General features: G+C 42.2%; 1 protein-coding gene across 11 annotated transcripts in view; it reads right to left on the bottom strand.

The window, feature by feature from the left end:
• The window catches only part of Scel (sciellin), a 96,489-nt gene extending 75,619 nt beyond the window's left edge, over nucleotides 1-20,870 (bottom strand). For 2 of the 11 annotated variants that reach the window (XM_087912294.1, XM_087912301.1), the window contains exons 1-4: nucleotides 20,644-20,869; nucleotides 5,475-5,536; nucleotides 4,681-4,795; nucleotides 1,387-1,446 (exon numbers count right to left, since the gene is read on the bottom strand). In XM_087912294.1, the coding sequence (XP_087768420.1) occupies nucleotides 1,387-1,446; nucleotides 4,681-4,795; nucleotides 5,475-5,517 (218 nt within the window). In that variant the 5' untranslated portion in view covers nucleotides 5,518-5,536; nucleotides 20,644-20,869. Of the gene's footprint in view, nucleotides 1-1,386; nucleotides 1,447-4,680; nucleotides 4,796-5,474; nucleotides 5,537-13,020; nucleotides 13,044-17,562; nucleotides 17,585-20,643 lie in introns of those variants that run through there. The other 9 variants (XM_087912299.1, XM_087912300.1, XM_087912291.1 and 6 more) reach the window with 7 other exon arrangements.
• Between the last annotated feature and the right edge of the window lie 883 nt (nucleotides 20,871-21,753).

The raw sequence follows: 21,753 nt of genomic DNA, 5'->3' as shown, positions 1-21,753 counted from the left end.
TGTCCACCAAGAGGGAGAGTTCAGGAAACCAATATGGTTTTAAATGTAAGGCCAGCATAGATGGTACCAAGATCCTGTTATGCTAAGGTGCACTGTGGGTAAGCTGAGAAGATGAAGCTTAGTTCTCACTACCACAGTTTAAACCGGGAGTAGTGTTCTCCAGTGTTCTGGAGGAAGTCTATTTAAATGCACAGAGCAATTTTCATTGGTTGTTGGTACAGAACAATTTTCATTGGTTGCTGGACTCAGTCAGTGTTCCTTTGTTTTGTGAAATTCAGGCCCACTGTAAACCGGGAGCCACTCTCCAAAACAATGAAGAGTAAGGTGAAGTGGCAAACAGTGAATCCCTAGACCCCAGGACAGCGAATTGAAATTTCTTCAGAAAAAAAAAAAATCTCCATTGAAAAATTGGTTATCATATCAATGGGCCAATATTTTATTTTATAAAATAGAATTGTTTTAAAGTGCTTTCAAAGACAGTGAATCAGAAGGGGGCATGGGACAAACTAGAACAAAGAATGTGGCACATATGTATGAACTGCCACCTGGAAGCCCATTATTTCTGTACGAACTTTAAAAAGAATTAAAACCAATGGTTACTCTGTAGAGCTAAAAGCTGCCATTAGGAACACAAAATGGTAAGTTAGACACCTTTAGAACATGTCAAATTTATGTAAAGGTTTAAAATGGTTAAGATAAATTCACAAGTACAAGATTCAAAAGTAGATATGTTTCATGGTATACACTTGATTATTTTATTTTTAATTCACACTCCTTTACCAAAAGCTTCTAACTGGTACACAGATACAAACCACTGCACCAGATGAAACTTGACAGTGATAAATATTTAGGTTCTTCTAAGGTGTGGCTGTCCCTAAGCCTGTGAGCACAAGACTGTGCCAATGAGAGTATTATCTGTCCGATGGATCTGAGAATGTTCACATTGAGATTCCTCGTTTTATCTGAATTCCCCTGTTGACTTGAACTTGTTAGTCCACTCAATAACACAGATAAGTCAAGGTTTTTCCACAAGCCCATGGCTTTTATAAAAGCAATGTCCCACATAGCACATGCACTTGGAAGCTACTTTTAGCCTTCTTTTCTCTAAGTATCATGATGTCTTCTCATGATGTATGAGAGCCCTTTCTCTCCCTGTCGGTGGAGTGGGATGAGAAAGTTTGTGAGTCTTCTCCCAGCCACAGTTCTGAGAGCTGACACAGGACAGTTTTCTGGAAGAAGGCCCTGACGGTACTCCAGATTCTCCTTTCCTTGTGTGTGTGTTGACGGAAGCCCAAGGGTAGCTACAACTGTTCACCTGACTTGAACAAGTTTTCTCTCTACACCTCCAACTTTGTGTTAACTGATGTAACTGTTGGAAGCACTCACCTGTCCAAGGCGTCGTGGGAGTTATGCCGGTTGAGCACCACCCTGCCATAATTCTCATCTCTGCAGAGAAAGACCCAAATTAAGTTACATCAAACATGACCATAATGTTTGCTAAGCACTACATGAGAGAGGCGGGGAGCGAGTTTCCAACTTCAGGCAAGGTTAATTTGTGTTACTCCGTGCCTAAAAGCAGAGCCATAAATCTAAATTAGCCAGCCACAGATTGCAGGAGGAGAGTGGAATGCAGAAAGTTTGACAGCACAAAGGCCCCTTGTCCCATGAGATCTCCACATGGCCCAACAATGAGTCAGTGCCTTGCTTGTTGTGATTGGTTTTGTTTTCTTTTTAACCTGAGTATGGGAGCATAAGACCATTGGTTTTGTGTCTATCAGTTCTTTCCCACAAGGAGAGAAGACAAAGGTTTCCTGTAAACATCCTTCAGGTTTAATTAAGTCTATTATGCCGGCACATTTCATAGATTTGATCATTCATTGGCCTTTGAAAAATGTGGGGAAACAAGAACTAAAGCTTCAAGTGAGGGAGACTGATCGTTTGTAGGAGAGGAAGCCCATCTTTGAACCGTGAGAATGCTTTATGTGACCTAAGATACCTATTAAATTAGGAGGGGAAGAGAGTTTATGCTAGTCAGCATATGAGGGCATTCAACAGAGATTTTGTGGCTTTTCTAAAATCACATGATTATCAAGGGACAAAGGACCCTGGTCTTAATTTCCTGTCCTCTGTTCTCTTTACAGTCAGCACCGTGATAGACTTTTACACACGAGTTGCCAAAGCTATGCCCTTCTCACTTCGCAGAGTAGGTATGACCTAGCAGGCATCATTTCCTAGCAATGGCCTTGACACCAGCAGAGGACAAGTACCTGAGTTTCTTCCTGCCAACCCCCCAAACCTGAAACACCACATTTTCTCTGGTCGGGCTCCATCAATATTGCTCAACATTCTGGAGCTATGCTAAATAAAGCTGTAAAAGAAGCTACAGCAGATAATTAAAAAGAAAGGTGAGCAGAGAAACTGAAAAACCTAGCAAAGCATACACCCTCAGAAGGCTACCAAGAGAAAGTTCCCTTCTTCCCTGGCATCCTTCTGAGAAACTTCAAAAAGCACAGCAGGCACCGGACACGTTCTTCCCCGAGAACAAAGCATAATGCACAGCCCAGAACTGAGCCAGCGGGAGCCTGCAAAGCACGGGAGCCACAATATTCCCATCACTCAGCATCTACCGTGCTGTCCAACCTGACTTCCCTGGGCCTGATTAGGGAGGCTTGCTTGGCATAGGATCAACATTCCTATCAACTGTGACTTACCGGAGACATCTCTACCGTCATCCATCTACACAAATATTTGGAAGCCAAATTTTATTATGGACATTTGTTAGCACACAGCCACTACAGAAAAAGAGAAGTTCTCTCACGGAAGAGCTAAGGGCATATCCGTGGGAGGGAGTGCTTGTTGTCCAACTGTGCTCAGTCTAAGGGTGGTTACATCTCTACACACCACTGGAGTCCTTAAATGAATAAGATACAAGAGCAGAAGGCAACAGACACTTTTACTACTTATTGCCAGTCACAAGTATGTTCCTCCAATAAGGTCTGGATAGTGTGTAAAAGTCAGAATAAGTACCCCAAAATGCAGTTTCTCAACTTAGGGCTGCTAACATGGTATGTTTGAAAGTCTTTGCTACGGAGCCTATTCTGCACACTTCAGGATGTTTGTCAATACTTTGAACCTCTACTTACTAAGTGTCAGGTATATTCCCCAATTCCATGACCAAAAATATCTCCCAAATTGCCTGAGGTAAAATTGCCTCTGTTTAAAAGACACTGGTATAATGGAAAGACAATGGATCTTGTTAAAATGTCAGTTGTGCTACTTAACAGCTGTGTGTCATTTGACCAAATTACACAGCTTCTGAGAGCTAGCTTTCTCTCCTATAAAATGAGATTATAAAACATATCTCATACATTTATAAGGCTTAGTGATACTTCATGTACCAGACACCTAACACAAAGTTTAACACGTAACAAAATCAGAAAATGTATCTGTAGATATGCATAATTTGTAATTCATAACTAATTAATGATAAAGATGGATCTGGGTTATATGGATATCTATTGTAAATCTGCTATGTAATTATTGTTTTGTCCACCATGAATATGTGTTATTCTGATTGGTTTAACAAAAAGCTGAATGACCAATAAAATCCTAGGTAGGATTTTCAGGGCAGAGAGAATGCTGGGAAGAAGAAGGATGGAGTCATGAGGAGATGTGGAGGAAGCATGACAGGTGGGAGGTGCGGTAGCAAGCCATGAGTCACATGGAAGAATGTAAATAAATAAAAATGGTTTAGTTTAAGCTATAAGAGCCAGTTAGAAATAAGCCATAAGCTATTTGCCGAGCTTTTGCAATTAGTTAAGAAGTCTCCATGTAGTGATTTGGGGGCTGGCTAGTGGGACAGAGAAAGACAAGCTACATAAAGCTATGATGACAAGATTTAAATATTAAATACACAGCTTGCAGAAGCAATGCTCAAAGACATTGAAACTCTGCTAGTGCTTGCCCTTAAATAAGGTCCACTCTCCCGGCCACCTAGAGGTAGATGGTCAGATGGGTCTGAAGTGAGCTTGCTGATTTTACTTATGCATGTAGAAGTTTGAATTATTATTTTATATTTGCAAATTAAATAAGTTACTGACATGATCAATGCAACATAGAGGAGATTAACTGCTGCCTTTTGGGAAACAGGGACGTTTTGCTTCCTTTCAGTTTACACCTATTTTAGGTGACAATCATGCTCTCCTCTGTAATAGCTCACATTCTTTTGTATGTAAATGCTTGTTTTTAAGAGTGCAGATTTTCTTAAGAATGTGGTACAACTGATTTATGCTTACTAAATCTTATAAAAATTAGACTATGTAGTCAAGCACTTTAGTGGGAAAGGTTTGCTTTTTACATGATCATATCTTTCAAGCAGAGATACCGCTCATCCATCCATCCATCCATCCATCCATACATACACACATACATATATCTATCCATCCATCCATCATCATCCATCCATCATCATCCATCCATCATCTATCCATCCATCCATCATCATCCATCCATCATCTATCCATCCATCCATCATCATCCATCCATCATCTATCCATCCATCCATCATCCATCCACACATTCATCCATTCATCCATCCATCATCCACCATCCGTCCATCCATCTTCCACCCATCCACCCAGCTATTCATCCATCCATCCATCCTTCCCTCAGCACACTTACTTTTCCTCCTCAGGACGTTTCTTTATCCAGCTGTTATCCTGCAAGAAAGCCCTTCTTTTGTTCACATCATGAAAGCCCTGCTGTCTCAGTGCAGCCCCCTGGGTGCTCTTCGCATCTACCAAGAGAAACAGGAACAGTTGCTGTAGAGGGAAGCTGAGTGTGGGGCGTTAACCAGAAGGTCTTGAGAGAGCATCTCATTGGCCTCATCTGGGCTGGCAAGTCTAGCAGCAGGGTGCCTCAGCAAGAAAGAACAAATCCCACACCCCAGCACCAAAGATAACAAATAAAACTGCTTGGGTGCCAACCGAAACTGCCAATGCACCTCAGGAGGCCCCATCTGGAGCCCAGAGAATGCAGGATCACCATGCTGAGACAAACCCAGCCTCATAATCTGCTCAATACTAATGTGCCTTAGAAACACACTGTAAATTGATTACACAGGACTTAGTTCATGAATCTCACAGACACCAGGGCACAGACCGCCCTCCAAAGGGTGTTTATGGTCATCTTTAAAACTTTTTAAATTATAATGGCATAAGTGGAAACTACAACATTTTTAAAAATGTATTTCAATATTTTAAAGAATTTCACATATGAGTACTAGATCTACATCACATTCCTCTCCCCATCCCTCATTCTTACTTAAAAAAAAAAAGGATACCTAACTTAAGCAAAGCTAATATAGTAAGGCCATTGTAAACAACAGATATCTATAGTAAAACTTATGATCTATGAGTTGTTTTTCTTATATTTAAAGGGTTTTATAATATTTTAGTAAACATTATCTGTATTACCGTTTCCAGTAGGAGACTTTTTTCTCGAGGAAAAATTCGACATGCTGGATTCCAGTGAAGATCTAAAATTAAAAAAAAAAAATGGGGATGAAAGAAAAAAAGTAATGATATTAAGAACCTTAAGGAACAATTTAATTGCTAAGATACATTTTTCAATGACAGTGGCAAAGCCTACAAGTATAACAAATGTTACATAAAGTACGTTCCAAGAATTTGAGGGTATATCTGTTCCAAGGATTTTTTTTATTAATATTTTATACATGGAAAAAATGAGGCTTAGAGTGTTTCACATCCCCAGGGCTATAAAATAAGCAAATAATTAAATTCAGTTTTTAATTGATTCATTTACTCAGTCCATGCATGCCCACTGAGGATCTGCATTGTGCCTGGCCCTGAGCTAGGAGCAGAGGAAGCGCAATGAGACAGACAAGGGTCTGGTCATGGTGAACGAACAGGAGACATTGGACTAGTCACATGGCACAGGGGAAGGCCTTCAGACGGGCTTACCAATTCCTTCCAAAATCAAAATAACCCAGGCAACTGATGAGAGGGGAAGCAGGAAGATGCACAGAAGTTCCAGATCTAGGAAACACTGGCGGTTTTCAACAACCATCCCTGGGGAGATCTCCAAGTTCCTTAGCCGTGACCAGCCACCATTATTGTGTAAAGGGCTTAATATGACCCCAATCTCAGTTCTTCCATGTCTGAAGCTGTCCCCTAGAAGCTCCTTCTTATATTTACACATGTATTAAAAAATATTTTTGCTGGGAGTCAACATAATTGCGCAGCAGGTAAAAGCAAGTGCCATCAAGCCAGATGACCTGGATTCAAGCCCCATAATCTGCAGTCAAATGGGCGGAAGGAGAGAACTGACTCCCAAAGTTGTCTTCTGGCCTCCACGCATGTGCACAAGCGTACACAGACACACATAAGAAATAAATAAATGAAAACAGGTCCTTAGTGACTATGTCAGCCTGACCACAGTTAGGAGCAGCTGCAGTGTTTATGGTCATCATTATTACAGTTGCATTTTTCTCCTGTTCTTAAAAGAAGTTAAAATGAGAAGCCTTCCTTGAATCTTTGAGCATTGCAGACTTCAGGCGCTGGGCCTAGTAGTCCTAGGTTACCTTGAAAGTGGGGTTTAGAGCTCTAGATCCACAAAAGTCCTCGGCAAATGTGGGCAACTGGTCACACTAGATGGGTCTCCTTTGTGACTTTCATCCCACCAGGTAACATACTGAACTCGGAGGACCATCCAGTCTTAACCAAGAAGTAAATTTAAGGTCCATGGTATCATATTCTACAGTCAGAACCCTTAACTTTCCCTACCAAACAGGGATAAGGAAATTTGTCACCTTCTTCATAAGGTTATTGTGATGATGATTAAATGAATAATGTTCACCGAAAAAATACCTTGTTACACTCTAAGTGCTGTTTAGTGCACTATTATCTGTTAAAGATTAGCTTGGAGGTTCTTAAGTTCTCTGCCTCCATCTTTTGGTGTCAAACCTGCATCCGTTGGTATTGTCATAGCCATAAGGGCACATCCGTGTAACCTGGAAATAGCTGACTCAGGCTAAAATGTCAGTCCCACTCTTCAAGGCAGAGGCAATTCCGTGAGGATAACATGCGCGGGTTTACTAGGGGGTCTCACCGAAGCTCGGTTGGCACAAACCATATCCTTGTTCAGCTTCTTCTGTCTGCCTCTCCATCCCTCACTTCCTGCTCCTGAGGCTACACCTGCTACAAGTCACAGACACCCACTTTCCTCTCATACACTATTTCCAAGGAACCATATACCAGGCTTACAGCAACAACCACAGCCACTGCCTTCCTAAGCTTGGAGTCACCTTGGGACCTCACACCTCAGGTTCCTCATCTACAAATTAGGCAAAGTCAAGCTGTTGTGAGACCCAAATGAGGACACATGTACAGTGTTAAATCATTGCCAGACTCTATTGGTACTTAATAACTCTTTATGCCTTTATTGTTTTGCTTTGGAAAACAGAGCGAAAACAGGAAAGGGATGGAGAGTTAGGAAGGGGTAGGACAGGTCTGAACATGAGCAAATCCGTCTTCAGTGGGCGTGGGACAGTCCCTGGCTGGCTCTATTGGAGCTTGACAAACTATGTTAGGAAAATGGAGTAGAGAGAAACCTAAAAACAAGCATAGGGTTATTGAAATGGCTCAGAAGACAAAGGTGCTTGCCGCTATGCCTGATGATCTGAGTTCAATCCTCAGGATCTACATGGTGGAAGGAGAGACCTGACTGCCAGGGAATGTCCTCTGACTTCCACATGCATGCAGTGACAAGTGTGGCAGGCACCTGTGCACACGCACACACATACACACACACACACAAATAAATAAGACCACACATATCTCAATTATTCACTAATTTTACCTCAACTTTAGTCCTACTTCTTGGGATTCCTGGCTTACACATTTCCTGTTTCCAAATAGAATTCGTAAGTTTTTCTTCTTAGCTGACAAAGACATGAAACATCTCATCTGACTGAACTAAGATTCTGTGATGGTTAACATATTTAATGCATATTTGATAACACTTGTGTGAAGATCACAAGTTCAATTGTGAGGCCAGGAACAGGGCAAGTGGAGAAAAGACATATATTATCTTTTTACTGGGCTGTCTCTTCTAAGAAGCTGGGCTGAAGTAAGCAAGGCTCAGGCTTTCTCTTTTGTTCCCACTGTAGGATAACACGGACACTGCCCAGCTATTTCCTACACTGAGTCCTGCTCCCAAATCCACGTGTTGAGCTCTAACCTTGCATCAGACTATGGTGATATTTGGAGATAGTGACATTCAAGAGGGGGGAATTAAAATAAGGCCTTTGGGGTAGCAAGGACCATTCACCTGCAAGCCAAGGAGAAAGGACTCAAGCGAACCTGAGCACACCGACACCTTGATTTTGGACACCCAGCCTCCAGAATTGCCAGACAATACGTTTCTGCGGTCAAGCTCACCACGTCTCTGTGTGGTGTTTCGCTATGGCATCCCTAGAAAACCAACCCAGAGACTGTGAAAGGAATGGTGAAGCTTTTCCAAAGTAGCGAAGTCTGTTAAAGATCTCGGTGCCACACTGCCCCTAATTTGTGCCCTGAGTGTATTCAACTGTCATACTGCACAGAGCAATTACTAATACCATAAACATATGTTAGCTGAGTCCTGGCTTTGAGAGCAGGATGTACCTCATGGGCGTTATCTCTCACCATCAGATGAACTCTGTGAGGTAGCTGTTATTATTGCCGACACTCAGATAAAGTGTGTGACGTTCAGGGACAGGATAACTTGTCCAAGGTGCTCAGCAGCAGAGGCAGACTTCTCAAGCAAAGTCAACTCTTACCTGAGCACCCAGCAATCATGCTGGTCATGAGTCACTGAAAGACTAGATGGGTACCCTGGAGATAGAGTGACAGAGAAGAGACATAGTGCTAGCTGGAGGTCTGCCTGACTGTGACATCTCATGCATCCAGCAAGTTCTACCCACAATGCATCAGGATAACCAAGGCAATCTTTCAAGGAATCATTGCTGCAGACGAACCTTCACAGAAGAGCCTTTCCTGGGTTTTCTTGAACAATATCTGGGTTATAATACATCTGTCAACACAAAAACCTGACCAGATACTAAAGAAATATAAGCAATAGTCTATGAAGTATGAACAATAGTCTATGAAATGTAAACAATAGTCTATGAAGTGTTCTGTGAGTGTGAACAGTAGTCTATGAAATGTGAGCAATAGTCTATGAAGTGTGAACAATAGTCTATGAAATGTAAACAATAGTCTATGAAGTGTGAACAATAGTCTGAAGTGTGAACAATAGTCTATGAAGTGTGAGCAATAGTCTATGAAGTGTGAACAATGTCTATAAAATGCAAGCAATAGTCTATGAAGTATGAACAATAGTCTGTGAGTGTGAACAATAGTCTATGAAATGTGAGCAATAGTCTATGAAGTGTGAACAATAGTCTATGAAATGTAAACAATAGTCTATGAAGTGTGAACAATAGTCTGAAGTGTGAACAATAGTCTATGAAGTGTGAGCAATAGTCTATGAAGTGTGAATAGTAGTCTATAAAATGCGAGCAATAGTCTATGAAATGTGAGCAATAGACAGGCTCTCGGTAAAAAAAAAATAACTTGTGCTTTTTAGAAGCTAGGAAAATTAAGATGCTGCTAATGGAAGTTTGGGGCAAAGGTCTTCCAGAATTAGACAGTGGTGTTAGATTACAAAGTGGTAAATGAAAGTAATTAATATTATACTTTCAACTGGATAAATGTTATGCTATATAAGTAAACTTTCAACTGAAAAACCCCAAACTAAAACCTGTCAGCAGGCACAAGACACATAAGAGATGAAGGGAAAGCCTGATTTTGCCCCCATGCTTCGCCAGCATAAAATGAAGTAAGATTGTATTTCACCGAATTACATCAGGTCGATCAGGACTTATATCCATCCAACCACTGAGAAACATCCTTGCTTTAAGATTCCTGGTTCCTGACCAGACCCCAACGTCTACTTTTGGTTTGGAAACAGAGTCACCCATTTTACAGGAAAACATGAATGGGACTCAAGAGAAAAATGCCACTCCCACTCAAGTGTGGATTAACAAAGTGCTTCAGCAGATTGTGTGACAGTGAGAAAATGTAACATTCTACCATGGGGAACAAACTTGTAACTATTGGGTACTATGTTTTCTGATATTTCAGTTAGTGTGCTATACAACAACATATCATATATATCCTTTTTATAGTAAAAATTGGATAAGTAGAATATTTAGTGCATTATGGTAAGTATTTACTAGGTATAGTTTATTTAAAAACAATTAAACAATGCAAATATCTACTCCTATATCATTGAACTTAAAATTCAATGTATAGAGGACATACTTGTGCTCATTTAAAACACATAAATCTCATATTATGTGTGCCATGTTATCCATACCACTTATGCTAGCTTTCGGAACAATAATCTTCTGCGTCTTGTAATTTGTCTTACCATCTGCTAGAATGTTAATAACGCCTACTGGATCTTTATACATACATATCTTTATATTGAATTTTGTGTACTTTATACTTCCCTCCCATTTCTATGTCATTGTCTCTTCTCCCAATTGGATCCCATCTTGGGCTTCTTGTTAGGCCCCCCCAGAGCTTTCTATTTTTCTCAAACTCTCATAACCTACTTGTCTCTCAATGTCTTTCAATCTTTCTGACTCCTAGTTGGCATAGTAAATGATGACTGGGCAAGGATCACATGAAGTCTGAGTGGTGGCTCAGAGGAGAGTATTAAGCTGTGATTTACACTCAGACTGAGTCCCAGCTGGGGCACTCATTAGCCACGTGGACCAAGTCATTACTTTGTCTCTGCAAAGTGGGGCTTAGATTGGGCTTAGAGGGTTATTGTGAAAACAAAGAAAGTGCTCTATAAATTATAAATTACTATAAATCATCTAAGTTGTTCTTATTGTCTGAACTCTCCCCTTTCCTCACCAGAGGCCATAAAGGCTACAGATGCCTGGGCTGAGAAGAAGACTGAGCGGGGCACAGGCGAGAGACCAAGGACAATCGAAAGAAAATGCTTATGTGGATTTGGAGCCAGAGAGCTGCACACCATGGGAGGTGCAACCAGACTGAAACCACCTATCCAGAAAAAGAGAGCAAGACTCCCCCTTAACTGCTTACTCCTAGACAACTCCAGAGGTTCTACGGTAGAGCCCTTGAATGTTTACATGACATCCAAGTTCAGTCATTAACAGAGAGGAAGAGATGAAGGACTGAAAACTGGACCAGACGCCTGTCTCCTTTATTCCAGCCTTCTGAAGAAGACCTCACTACGAAAGTATGAGAACGCCACACCTTCTAGGAGGATGTTGGGTTTGTCTTGTTGGAGTTAGTCCTAAATGTGAAAGGAAGAGGCAATTCCTGGTCTTTTGTTTTGTCGTGTATGTAATACTCTGTAAAAAGTTGACGATGTGGCTCGGTCAGGATCTTACCCAGCCCTGCATAGTACCCGACCCTGGCTGCAAACCTGATGAACTGGGGATGCAGCGCTGTGGAAGATGGAAGCCCCGAGCTCCTGTAAAAAGGATGCTGACAAATGTGCCTCTGCTCAGTGTCCGCACTTTTATTAGGCGCGTGTCAAGTACTATATCCATCATGTCTTTTGTCAGCTGGTAAGTCACTCGGTATATGGGTCTCATACGTCAGACCATATCATGTTTCTTTATTTTTAAAATGAATTTTTATGGTCAAAAAACAAGACCCTGCTTGGACCGTCGAGCGTATACAAAACCAGCCTGGAAGTGAGTGTCTCAAATTTTAAAGAAACAAAACATTAAAAGAAGACTGCAGACCCTGTTCAGTGGTAGAGTCCTTGCACAGAAAGAAAAAGAAAAAGAAACACTCTCGGGATACCATGGCTGCTTCTTTTTTAATTAAAAATACTGCTCACATGTTTTTTTTTTTTTCTCAAAGTTTATTAAAATACAAAAGTCTCCATTTCCGCCCCTCCTCCCAACCCCTTCCCACTCCCCCCACTCCCTCTCCATTCCCAAGAGCAGTCAGGGTCTCCCGCCCTGTGGGTAGTTCAAGCTCCTCCCCCCTCCCTGCTCACATGTTTTTAACTGTGCAATTCTTCTGGCATTTCAGGGGCCATCAGAGAAGCCCTGGGCACATGGGGAGGGTTGAAAAGGAAAAGCCCAGACACAGGTAATCAGGATGTTGTCAGAGACTCATGACACATAATGGTGGTCTCTCTAGTACCCATTTTCCTCAACCCCCTTACTTACAGGCAAAACCACACTTCTCAGCCTCTATTGAAGCTACAGGTGGACACACTTATAGCTCAGGCTATCAAAGTAGAAAGAAAGTCCCTTTTCACTCCCAGATGCTCTGAAGGTAGGAGTGCCCATCTTGGACTTGACAGTGTCATAAAGCTACCACGAGTATCACGGATTACCTGTCTTTAAACTTTTCCTTCTAGAACAGCAAAGCTCCTGTTATTAGAAATTAAATTGTGTTTATTACTCAAGCCTGGTGCTCTCCTTCCATGTTCCTAAGATGTATGGAACACAATAGGTTTAACATCTGACAGAGGTCGGTAGAGAGTCATGATTCTTGTCTTGGTGAACAGCATATAGATCTGTGATCTAGGCTTTTAGCAAAAAGGGCCACTTGGTGAGTTGGTGCCATGTGGCAGTTCCTGCGATCAAGTGCACGATCTTATTTAGTTTTCTCAGATGGGTACTATTATCTCTAATTATAGGAGTCCAGGTTGTAACCTGCACAGATCACAGTGAGTGGAGAAACGGAGCTGTAATTAAGTGTGTATGACGATAACACAGTGAGTGATTCTATATAAACTCGAAAGTGCTATCTGATAAGGCCAATATAATGCATGCAGGGAACTACTCTGGTACAGCGAAAGATGAGCAGCAGTGGAAGGGTGGTTGGGGGTAACAACAATAATAAAGGCAACTCCAGCATCTTCAGACAGCTCAGCCAGGAGTGCCTCAGCACCTACCACAATAAAGCCAAAGATGTCATGATAACGCTGCTCCCCTTGGGCCATCCTGCTGCCAGACTGCTGAGCAATGCTTCCTTTGCATTTCCAAAACTAATGCTGCCATGGATACAACCTAGATCACAAAGGAGGATGCATTGCATGCTATGTTCAGGTCATAATAGTTCATTAAGAATTCTGTTTTTCCTCTGAAATGAAAAAATGAATGATACTGATGTAGGTGGGCCTTGTTTCTATGTGTTGCTTTCATTGGTTAATTAATAAAGAAACTGCTTGGCCTGATAGGTCAGAACATAGGTGGGTGGAGTAGACAGAACAGAATGCTGGGAGGTAGAAGGCAGTGAGGCAGACACCATGATTCCCCTTCCCCAGATGAATGCTGGCTAGACTTATGCCAGTAAGCCATGACCTCGTGGTGACATACTAATTATTAGAAAAGGGTTGAATCAATATGTAATAGTAGCCAATAAGAGACTAGATATAATGGGCCAAGCAGTGTTTAAAAGAATACAGTTTCCATGTAATTATTTCGGGTAAAGCTAGCAGGGCGGGCAGCGGGAAGCGGCCCATCGCTCATTCAACATGATACTGCAGAAATGATTGTTTTCCTTTTTGGTTTCAGTGTTACTAAAATAATGGTTGCCTGCTCAGTGGTTGAAAGTGAGCAGAGGTCTGCTCTGTGGACTTTTCTCTGTCTGTCTTGCTGTCTGTCCCACATAACTTTCCTCAGCTAGCCCTCATCAACCTGCCTCCTTCTTTGATCAGTCCATTTGCTGGTCCAGAGCCATTTCTAGATGCTTCTAATGCCTCTGTAACGCAAGACCCTCTCCTCCAGTTCCACCTCCTCAGGCACTCGACTGCAATGGAACTCTTCTATTCTGCCCAGGATAGAAAGCGACATCTTTTTAATGGACAGATAGTTCTTAAGCAGTTTTTCCAACAACATACATTGTGAAGAATATGCTTGTTAAAAAATGATGTTTGGGGAATGTTCTGTAAATCACAAGACTCTCAAATTGAATGTTAAAAAATAACTGCAGCGTGAGACCAGGATTCATCCCTAGCACATGAACTGGCTTTTTGGAGCCCATTGTCTATGGAGAGATACCTTGCTCAGCCTAGATACAGAGGGTAGGGTCTTGGTCCTGCCTCAACATGATGTGGCAGACTTGGTTGATTCCCCATGGGAGACCTTATCCTCTCTGAGGAGTGAATGGCGGCAGAGTGAGGAGAAGGTGGAAGGAGAGGCGGAAGAGAAACTGAGATTGGTATGTAAAGTTAAAAAGAGGTTTAAAAAATAAAATAGAAATAAAAAAATTAACTGCAGCAAAATCGTATTTTTAAGGAATTCTTTAATGGAATTACTTTTTAAGGATTGGAATTGCCTAGGTTAAATTAAGTCACTCGACATCCAACCAGCTCAGACCACTTTAGTAGCCTTGGTTCATCTAAGTGGGCTTTTTCTTAAGTGCCATCTTCCAGTCTCATTGCAGCAAGGTGTATAGTCTCCTGGGAGAATAATGAATCTCCTCAAATAGCTGCTGCCCGAGTCTGTGTGGGGCAGTGGCACCGTCAGCAGCTGTGCGACTCCGCTTCCATTTCTGTGAGACGGGGTCTTACTTCCGTTTCTGTGAGACGGGGTCTTACTTCCGTTTCTGTGAGACGGGGTCTTACTTCCGTTTCTGTGAGACAAGGTCTTACCATGAAGCCCACGCTGGACCCCAGAAGTTGCCTCCAGTTCCCAGGTTTTGGGACCTCAGGAAAGCAACTATATTTAAATGTGGAAATTTCCAAAGTCCTTGCAAGAACATTGTGGTTTGTCAGTATTGTGAACTACAGTTTGCAACTGAGGAGACAAAAACTCAGAGACGGGATCCAGGATCTCATAGCCAACCAGAGTTCTGAACTAGAAATTCTCATTTTAAATCTAGTGTTCTTGCCACAGTGCCCACGTACCCATAGTCACTTATAGTTTAGAGAGCCATAGATGTAGTGTTTAACATTCAAGGTTAAATCTTCTTTAACTTCCAAAGCCTAAGTTTTGAATTCTAACCATGAAGCCAAAATTCTCAAGGACAATAACATAAACAGAACAAAACAAAGTCAAAGTAAAGCAAGTATATAAAACTGCCAGCCACCAGCCAATCTTTTATTTCCTCTCTGTGGCTCAACACCAGAAGGCGGTCCTTCACATCCACTGTTTGTGCGCTCTGCCCAAAGACATCTGTCCTTGGGGTTTAGAAGAAATCACTCTTAATCTGTGAATTAAGAAACCATCCAAACTTCTCAGTTCTTGATGCTTTAGACACCCTATCTCCCTGCTCCTTAAATCTGCACTCTGTCCACGTTCTTTTTGTTCCAGTTATTTGTGTGGGAATTCAGTCCAAGGCTTCACGCATGCTAGGCAAGCATTGCAGCCCTGAGCTACATACCTGGAATTTTATGTCTTTACTAGTGACATTTCCCAGGACAACTTAAATGTCCATCAGTTAACTGCTTCCCTTGTCTATCTTGAACTCCCTCGGTGTCTGGAATTCCCTAGGCCTCCTCCCAGTTCAGCAACCATTTCTTTTTTCATCTTTGGGCCTTCTCACTAAAACAGACTTTAAAAATCTTACCCAAAGATACAACGCCTCTTGACTGGGGGAATAATATCTTTTTCTCTTTCTGCTAGCTTTCTCTTAGCATTGTGAAAATAAAAACTTAGACTGGATGGATGAAGGGTTACAGAGAGGGAACAAATGAAAGGTGAAGCGGAAGAGGAAAAAACGTGAAGCTGAAAGTAGATTAACGCAACAGAGGATAAAGGAAGGAAATGGAAAAGGCAAGGCAAATAACCCTGTGTCCTCGGGTAACAGTTTCTGTGGTGGGCACATCATCTCATTTAAGACTCACACATTTTTAGGTCGGTAGTTCACAGTGATTATCCTGATTCCATAACTACATGAAATGCCATGACACTGAGAACTGGGGAGTAGAATGTGATCGTCTGAGTGAAAAGGCTCCCCACAAGCTCGTGTACTTGAGGACTTGGTCCCTAGATATGGGGCTATTTAGAAATGCTTGGGTTGGTTCCGTCTTCAGGAGGAGGTACATCCCTGGGGTGGACGTTGAGTTGAAAAAGTCTGACCCACTTCCACTTTGCTCTCTTTCCTTCATGGTTATTTTCGAAGTTGTGAGTTCTCTGCTTCCTACCCCAGCGCCATGCCTCCACTATGCCATCAGGAACTCTTATCGCCCAGAACTCTAAACCAATATAAACTCTATCTTTTTAAAGTTACTTGGCTATGGTGTCCTATCACGGCCAACAAAGAGCAGTTAATGTGATTGCTGTGATTAAAGTAACATCAGAGTCATTTTACAGAAAGCTAGGACAGGCTTTAAGAGACCATTATCTCAGGATGAATGGTTCGCCTGGGGTTACACAGCTGGTGAATTACACAGTGGGGGTTCAAACTCAGACCAACCTAATACCCAAGCTCCTGTTTTAGAAATGGCAAACTAAAGGGGGCAGTGAGTGACCAGTTACTGGGTACGGCGAATAGAATAACAGCCTCTTTGCAGCGAACTCTTGGGAAGAGACAACAGCTGCATGAGGCAAAGCAGATGTTCATGCCCAATGGCACCAAAGTATTAGGAGATCAGCAGAGAGGAGCAATTGGATAGGTTAGCGACTCCAGAATCCTTTTCTAATTTAGGGAACTCCTCATGCATTTATGGGAATGGCTGACATTTTGAAAAGCGAACACTTGCCTAGGACAAATATCTGTAGAATGGGAAGTAGAAAAAAGTGCGGCGGATGTGTTTTAGAAACCGGTGTAAAGGCATTGGCCTGAGTGGTATGCTCCTTGGTTTAGAAAGAAGCCCTGGGTATTTTGTTCTTTGGAAATTACTGTGACAGGCAGTATCCCACAAACAGGAAGAGAATGACGTCTGTAAAACTATTTTTAAAAGAAGAATAAGAGGGAGCCAATAATTACAGACTTGTAAAGAGAAGAACTATCCTTAAAGAGCTATTATCACCCCCCAAACCACAAAATCTTAGGGAAGGGAAAGGCAAATAGATATTTATAGGTGTCTTAGCAATTTATTTCTATTTTGATATAGGTTAATTTGAAAATGGGTTTGCGACAATAAACATCTCTGTTGAGTCTCACCCAGTGAACTTCTCAGCTGGTCTCAACCTTGCCTGCTAGGAGGGTTAGGAATGGGTCATTTGTTTTCTCTCGGGCTGAGAGCCCAAGCTTACAATGGGAATCTGCCTATTGGTGATGAAAGGAACTCAAATTTTTGCACAAATAAAATCTTTTGCTATCTAGATCTCTGAATGCCTCCAATGTTCTGTATCTCTATAACCCTCTCACATAAAATTTACTTTCTGATGGTTCTTGAACCAATACATGAAACTTTCCTGATCCTTGTTGCTGGGTAGCTTCATGTTTCATCTAAGTGATATCTTGATTACTGGGACAATTGTCCATTTCATCCGACAGAGACCCTGGTTTAATACCCATTAACAGTGTTCAATCATACAAAAATTACCTCTCATCTGAGTCCTATCATGGACCATTTCTAGTTCCAGTTGATTCAAGGCCAAGCCAACTGGGGGACAGCCCCTTTGAACTTTTTGCACACAGATGTCTTCTAAGCTTTTGCACACAGCATCCCTAATGATGAGCAGAAAGGAAACAGGCTTATGCGGGTAGTTTTCCATAGACCTCTTCAGTGAAGTTAGTTTTTTTATGTATTCATACCAGCTTATCATGTAATTCTTATGTCCCGTCGAGGAGCCTGCTGCAGTCTCCTGGGATGTGTGCACTGCATTGAACTTGGTAACTAGTTCACTGTCTTCTAGGGTAACATCCACACAGAAGAGATTTGCTAATATTTTAGAGCCAAGAACATTGGGTTAAGAGAACAAGGATAAGTTATTTTGATTCTTAGCGTTCTTGAGTGTGCAGTGACAAAGACTAGTCAGGACTATTGGTTTTCTTGTCTGGATACAAACCTACTGGCCTTTAACACACAGCTACAGCATTCACTCTCCTGAGTAATGATCACAATGAAAAGGCAATCCAACTCTTTAAAGAATCTGACAACTGACATAAAACACAAGCATCATCAATGAAGCTGTCATCTGCAAAGCACGCACCTGAGGAAGAGCCACGCCCAAATCTGGAAACCATAACAGATTTGCACCACAGCAAACGGGGCACACCGGGCAGCTGCAGATGGGTGTATAGGAACTAATATCTGCCACCTTTATTCATTCCAAAGTTCTTGAGAGGAGAAAACAGAAAAATATCCACAAGTGGCTGAGAAGCAGGCTACTGCCAGAAGGGAAGCTGGGAGGAAACAACGCCAATTTCTCCCTAAGACTCCTGGGCGAAGAATCTCACCTCCTTGCTTTTAAAGAATGTTTGGGGTTGAAGGATCCACTACACCAGATGCTATCTGAAATCACGTTATCTTGAGCTGACTGCCTGGGAGACTCTACGTAGTTCATTCCGCCGTATGTACTCAATCATGCAAAGCATTTATGAAGTTCCCAGGAATGGGAGTCTCTCAAGAAGAGCAATCAGAAGTCTGACAGTCAAGAAACAGAGCCTAAGGAATGGCAGCTTGGGTGTAGATGATGCTGACTGAGGGGGTCAAATCATAACCTGCACGTATCTACCAGACAGCTTCATGCCAAGGGGCTGTTGGCACTTAATGTTTAACCCTATAAATATTAGAAAATAAACAGGCCAAGTTCAAATGCCACAAAATAAAAATGTATTTCTGTGTCAAAATCACACCACATACATGATAAGAGCTTTGGCATATATTGCTGGGCAAGGACACTCTTATTTACAGATCACTTGTGGTCCTTCTATAGTGTATAGTTCGTTTCGTTACTACCTTTTATGTGAAAGAAATCTGAGAAGTCATTGAGACGATCTAATAAGACGATTGACAGAGATCTGACTTCACGTTCTGGTTCTGCTACTCCAGGCCTGGGATGTTGCCTAATAGTTAGTCTTTGTTTTCTTCATCTTGAAAATTCAAAGGTGGCTCAGTGCCTAAAGACCTGATTTGATCCCTGAAAACCAAATTAAAAGCACTCAGTGTGGTAGCATATGTCTGCAGTCTAAGCTCCCCTGCAGTGAACTGAGAGGCAGAGGCAGGGGGACTGCCCTCAAGCTCGGGGGCCAGCTAGACTGTCATATACCGCACAGCAGAAACAGAAGAGAGATGTTGCCATAATCAGGTGGAGAGAGAGCAATGGCTCCCGAAAGTTGTCCTCTGATCTCCACATACGTGCTGTGGCATGCACACGCCCATACTCACACACGTATCACAAACGTACAGAAACACGCACACACACTAACAATAATAATGGTAATAAGGAAGTTCTTAAAAGAAAATGCAAAAACTGGACTAGATTCATAGTTTCCTTCCAGTTGAAAATTTATACCAATAAGATGCTAAGATTTACATATACCTAAATTTCTGTAAACTTATGACCTGTTCCCATGCATTATCTGCATATCTTGACATTTAGAATCCAAATGTCTTGGTAAACTCTTAAATGGTTAGCTTTCCCAAAATTTTAGGTACTAGAACATAGGCAATATCAGGAAGGCTTATCTGTGTCATCCTGTACAGAAGAGGGAGACAGTTTTCAACTTCATGAAAAACAAAACTGCACGCCGCATATGCTATCCTGGGGCTTTCTGTCCTAAACATGTAGACAAACCAAGCCATCAAACTCGTCAGTAAACCTCTGGGAACTGAGCACTGGCTCGTCCAGCTCCCGAGACTTAAGAAAGCAATGAAAGCTCTAGCTCTTAAACAGAGCCGGGTTTGCAGGAGAAAGGGCTGCTACTACATGCTGGAGTTCATTCCCACTACTCTGTATCATAAACAGAAGTGGTAAAAGGAAAAAAAAATGAGTCAGACAAGCCAGCTGCTTTTCCAGGAGTAAGATGGGCAGAGAGGTTGAAAATTGCCTATGCATACTTTATTCTCAGGCTAATTCAGAACTTCAGACTGTAACAGCGAAGTCCTCACAGACACCCGTGAAGAACCACATATCTCCACGCCATCCCATCCTGACTCCGCTCCTGGGTCCGTCCCATTTTTTTATTTGAAGAAAATAAGATTGAATGGGTTTGCAGTGTTTGTCACAGTTGAGAAAAAAAAAAAAGATGACGCTATTTTTACATCAATAAAGTTTAAAATTTCACTAGAAACATCAGCTATGAAAATGGGAAGATCCTTTTATAAAACAATTTTATAGTCACTGGAGAAGACAGACCAGTGAGTGCTGAGTGGGAGCTTCATTATCTTTATGTGAAGCCGAATTCCCAAACTGCCAGCTCCCACGGGAAACTCACAGGCTCTCCGTTTCTGGGATGCCGTGATGTGTATGTACCACGGCCAAGTTAAAAGCCACAGGACCTGCAAGTGCGGAGCTACTGGCACACAGAATGCTCTTCAGAGGCCATCAAATTTTAACTGGAAACAAGTCAAAGATAATGCAGACAGCCCTGATCTGAATCGTTTGGAGGGAAAGCAGAGAAAGTTCCGCGCGAAAAGTAAAGCAGCTGTATTTATCTTTGCAAGTAGAACATAGCTTACCTTTCTTGCGCAGAAACCGAGGACTCTTGGCTCACTGGCCCGCAGTGATTCCCCAAGAGGATCTGGCTGAAACAAATGGGCACCTGGAGCTTCCTAGGAGCCGTTCCCACCTCCTCTTGACTCTGTTAATGAACAGCTTACAGGCTTCTCTCTCAGCACTGAGTCACGCAGGGAGGAGGTAGGCGGTGTGAAAGAGGGTGTCGCCTTGTACAAATACCAGCTCAACAAAAACAGTCTCATTCACAGGCCTACTGTCTCTGTTGGTGAGTTCTTCATATAACTTCGGTGCTGTGCCCCAGATGCCCTCTTTTAACTAATACCCACAACACATGACACTGGCAAGCTGGGATCCCAGCCAGCCACTTACGAATGTGCTTTTAGAAGCAAAATAAAACCTCGGGTAGAAGGAATCTCTCCCTCCACCCCTCCCCATACTATTTGGGACGTGGGGCCATAGACATCTGTACTGCTCAACTGGGAAGGGAACATCTGCACGAATTCTAGGACCAGATCAGAAGGAATCCATTATAGAAATCCCACATGCGGAACATTTCATAGAGACGTCAGAGGACTATCGCACCCCGAACATAAGACTCCTCATCCTTATATTGTTTCACAATGTGTTTTTTTAATAGAATTAAAAAGAGAGCCAGCAAGATTGCTCAGTGGGTAGAGGCGCTGGCTGCCAAGCCTGATGACCTGTGTTTGGTCCTCAGGACCCACGTGGTGAAGGGAGCAAACTGACTCCTGCGGGCTGTCCTCTAACCACATGCAGACTGTGACATGCGTATCCAAACACACACACACACACACACACTACAATTTTAATGAATTTTTAATTTTTAATGCGATAAGGATGGTTTAAAGTTCTCTTGCAACTGATGCTGGCATAGCTTTCATAATAGCAAGGAGGACTTAAGGAAGCTTAGCGTTCTGGAACGTGGCTAAAAGGAACTGGATCATCTATGCTTCCTGGGTCATCCTAAATCATCAGCACACCAATTAACCTCCTTAAGGCTGCTCCTAAACACTGCAGTCCAGCTTAGCTGTGCATTTGACAAGAAAAACAGGTAGACACATCCAGATGGGAGAGCCAGACAATTGCAAGAT

Source organism: Myodes glareolus, chromosome 12, assembly GCF_982192425.1.
Source record: "Myodes glareolus chromosome 12, mMyoGla1.1, whole genome shotgun sequence".
Lineage (NCBI taxonomy): Eukaryota > Metazoa > Chordata > Mammalia > Rodentia > Cricetidae > Myodes > Myodes glareolus.
The sequence above is the reverse complement of the archived record's forward strand: the minus strand, read 5'-3'. Positions and strand labels throughout refer to the sequence as shown.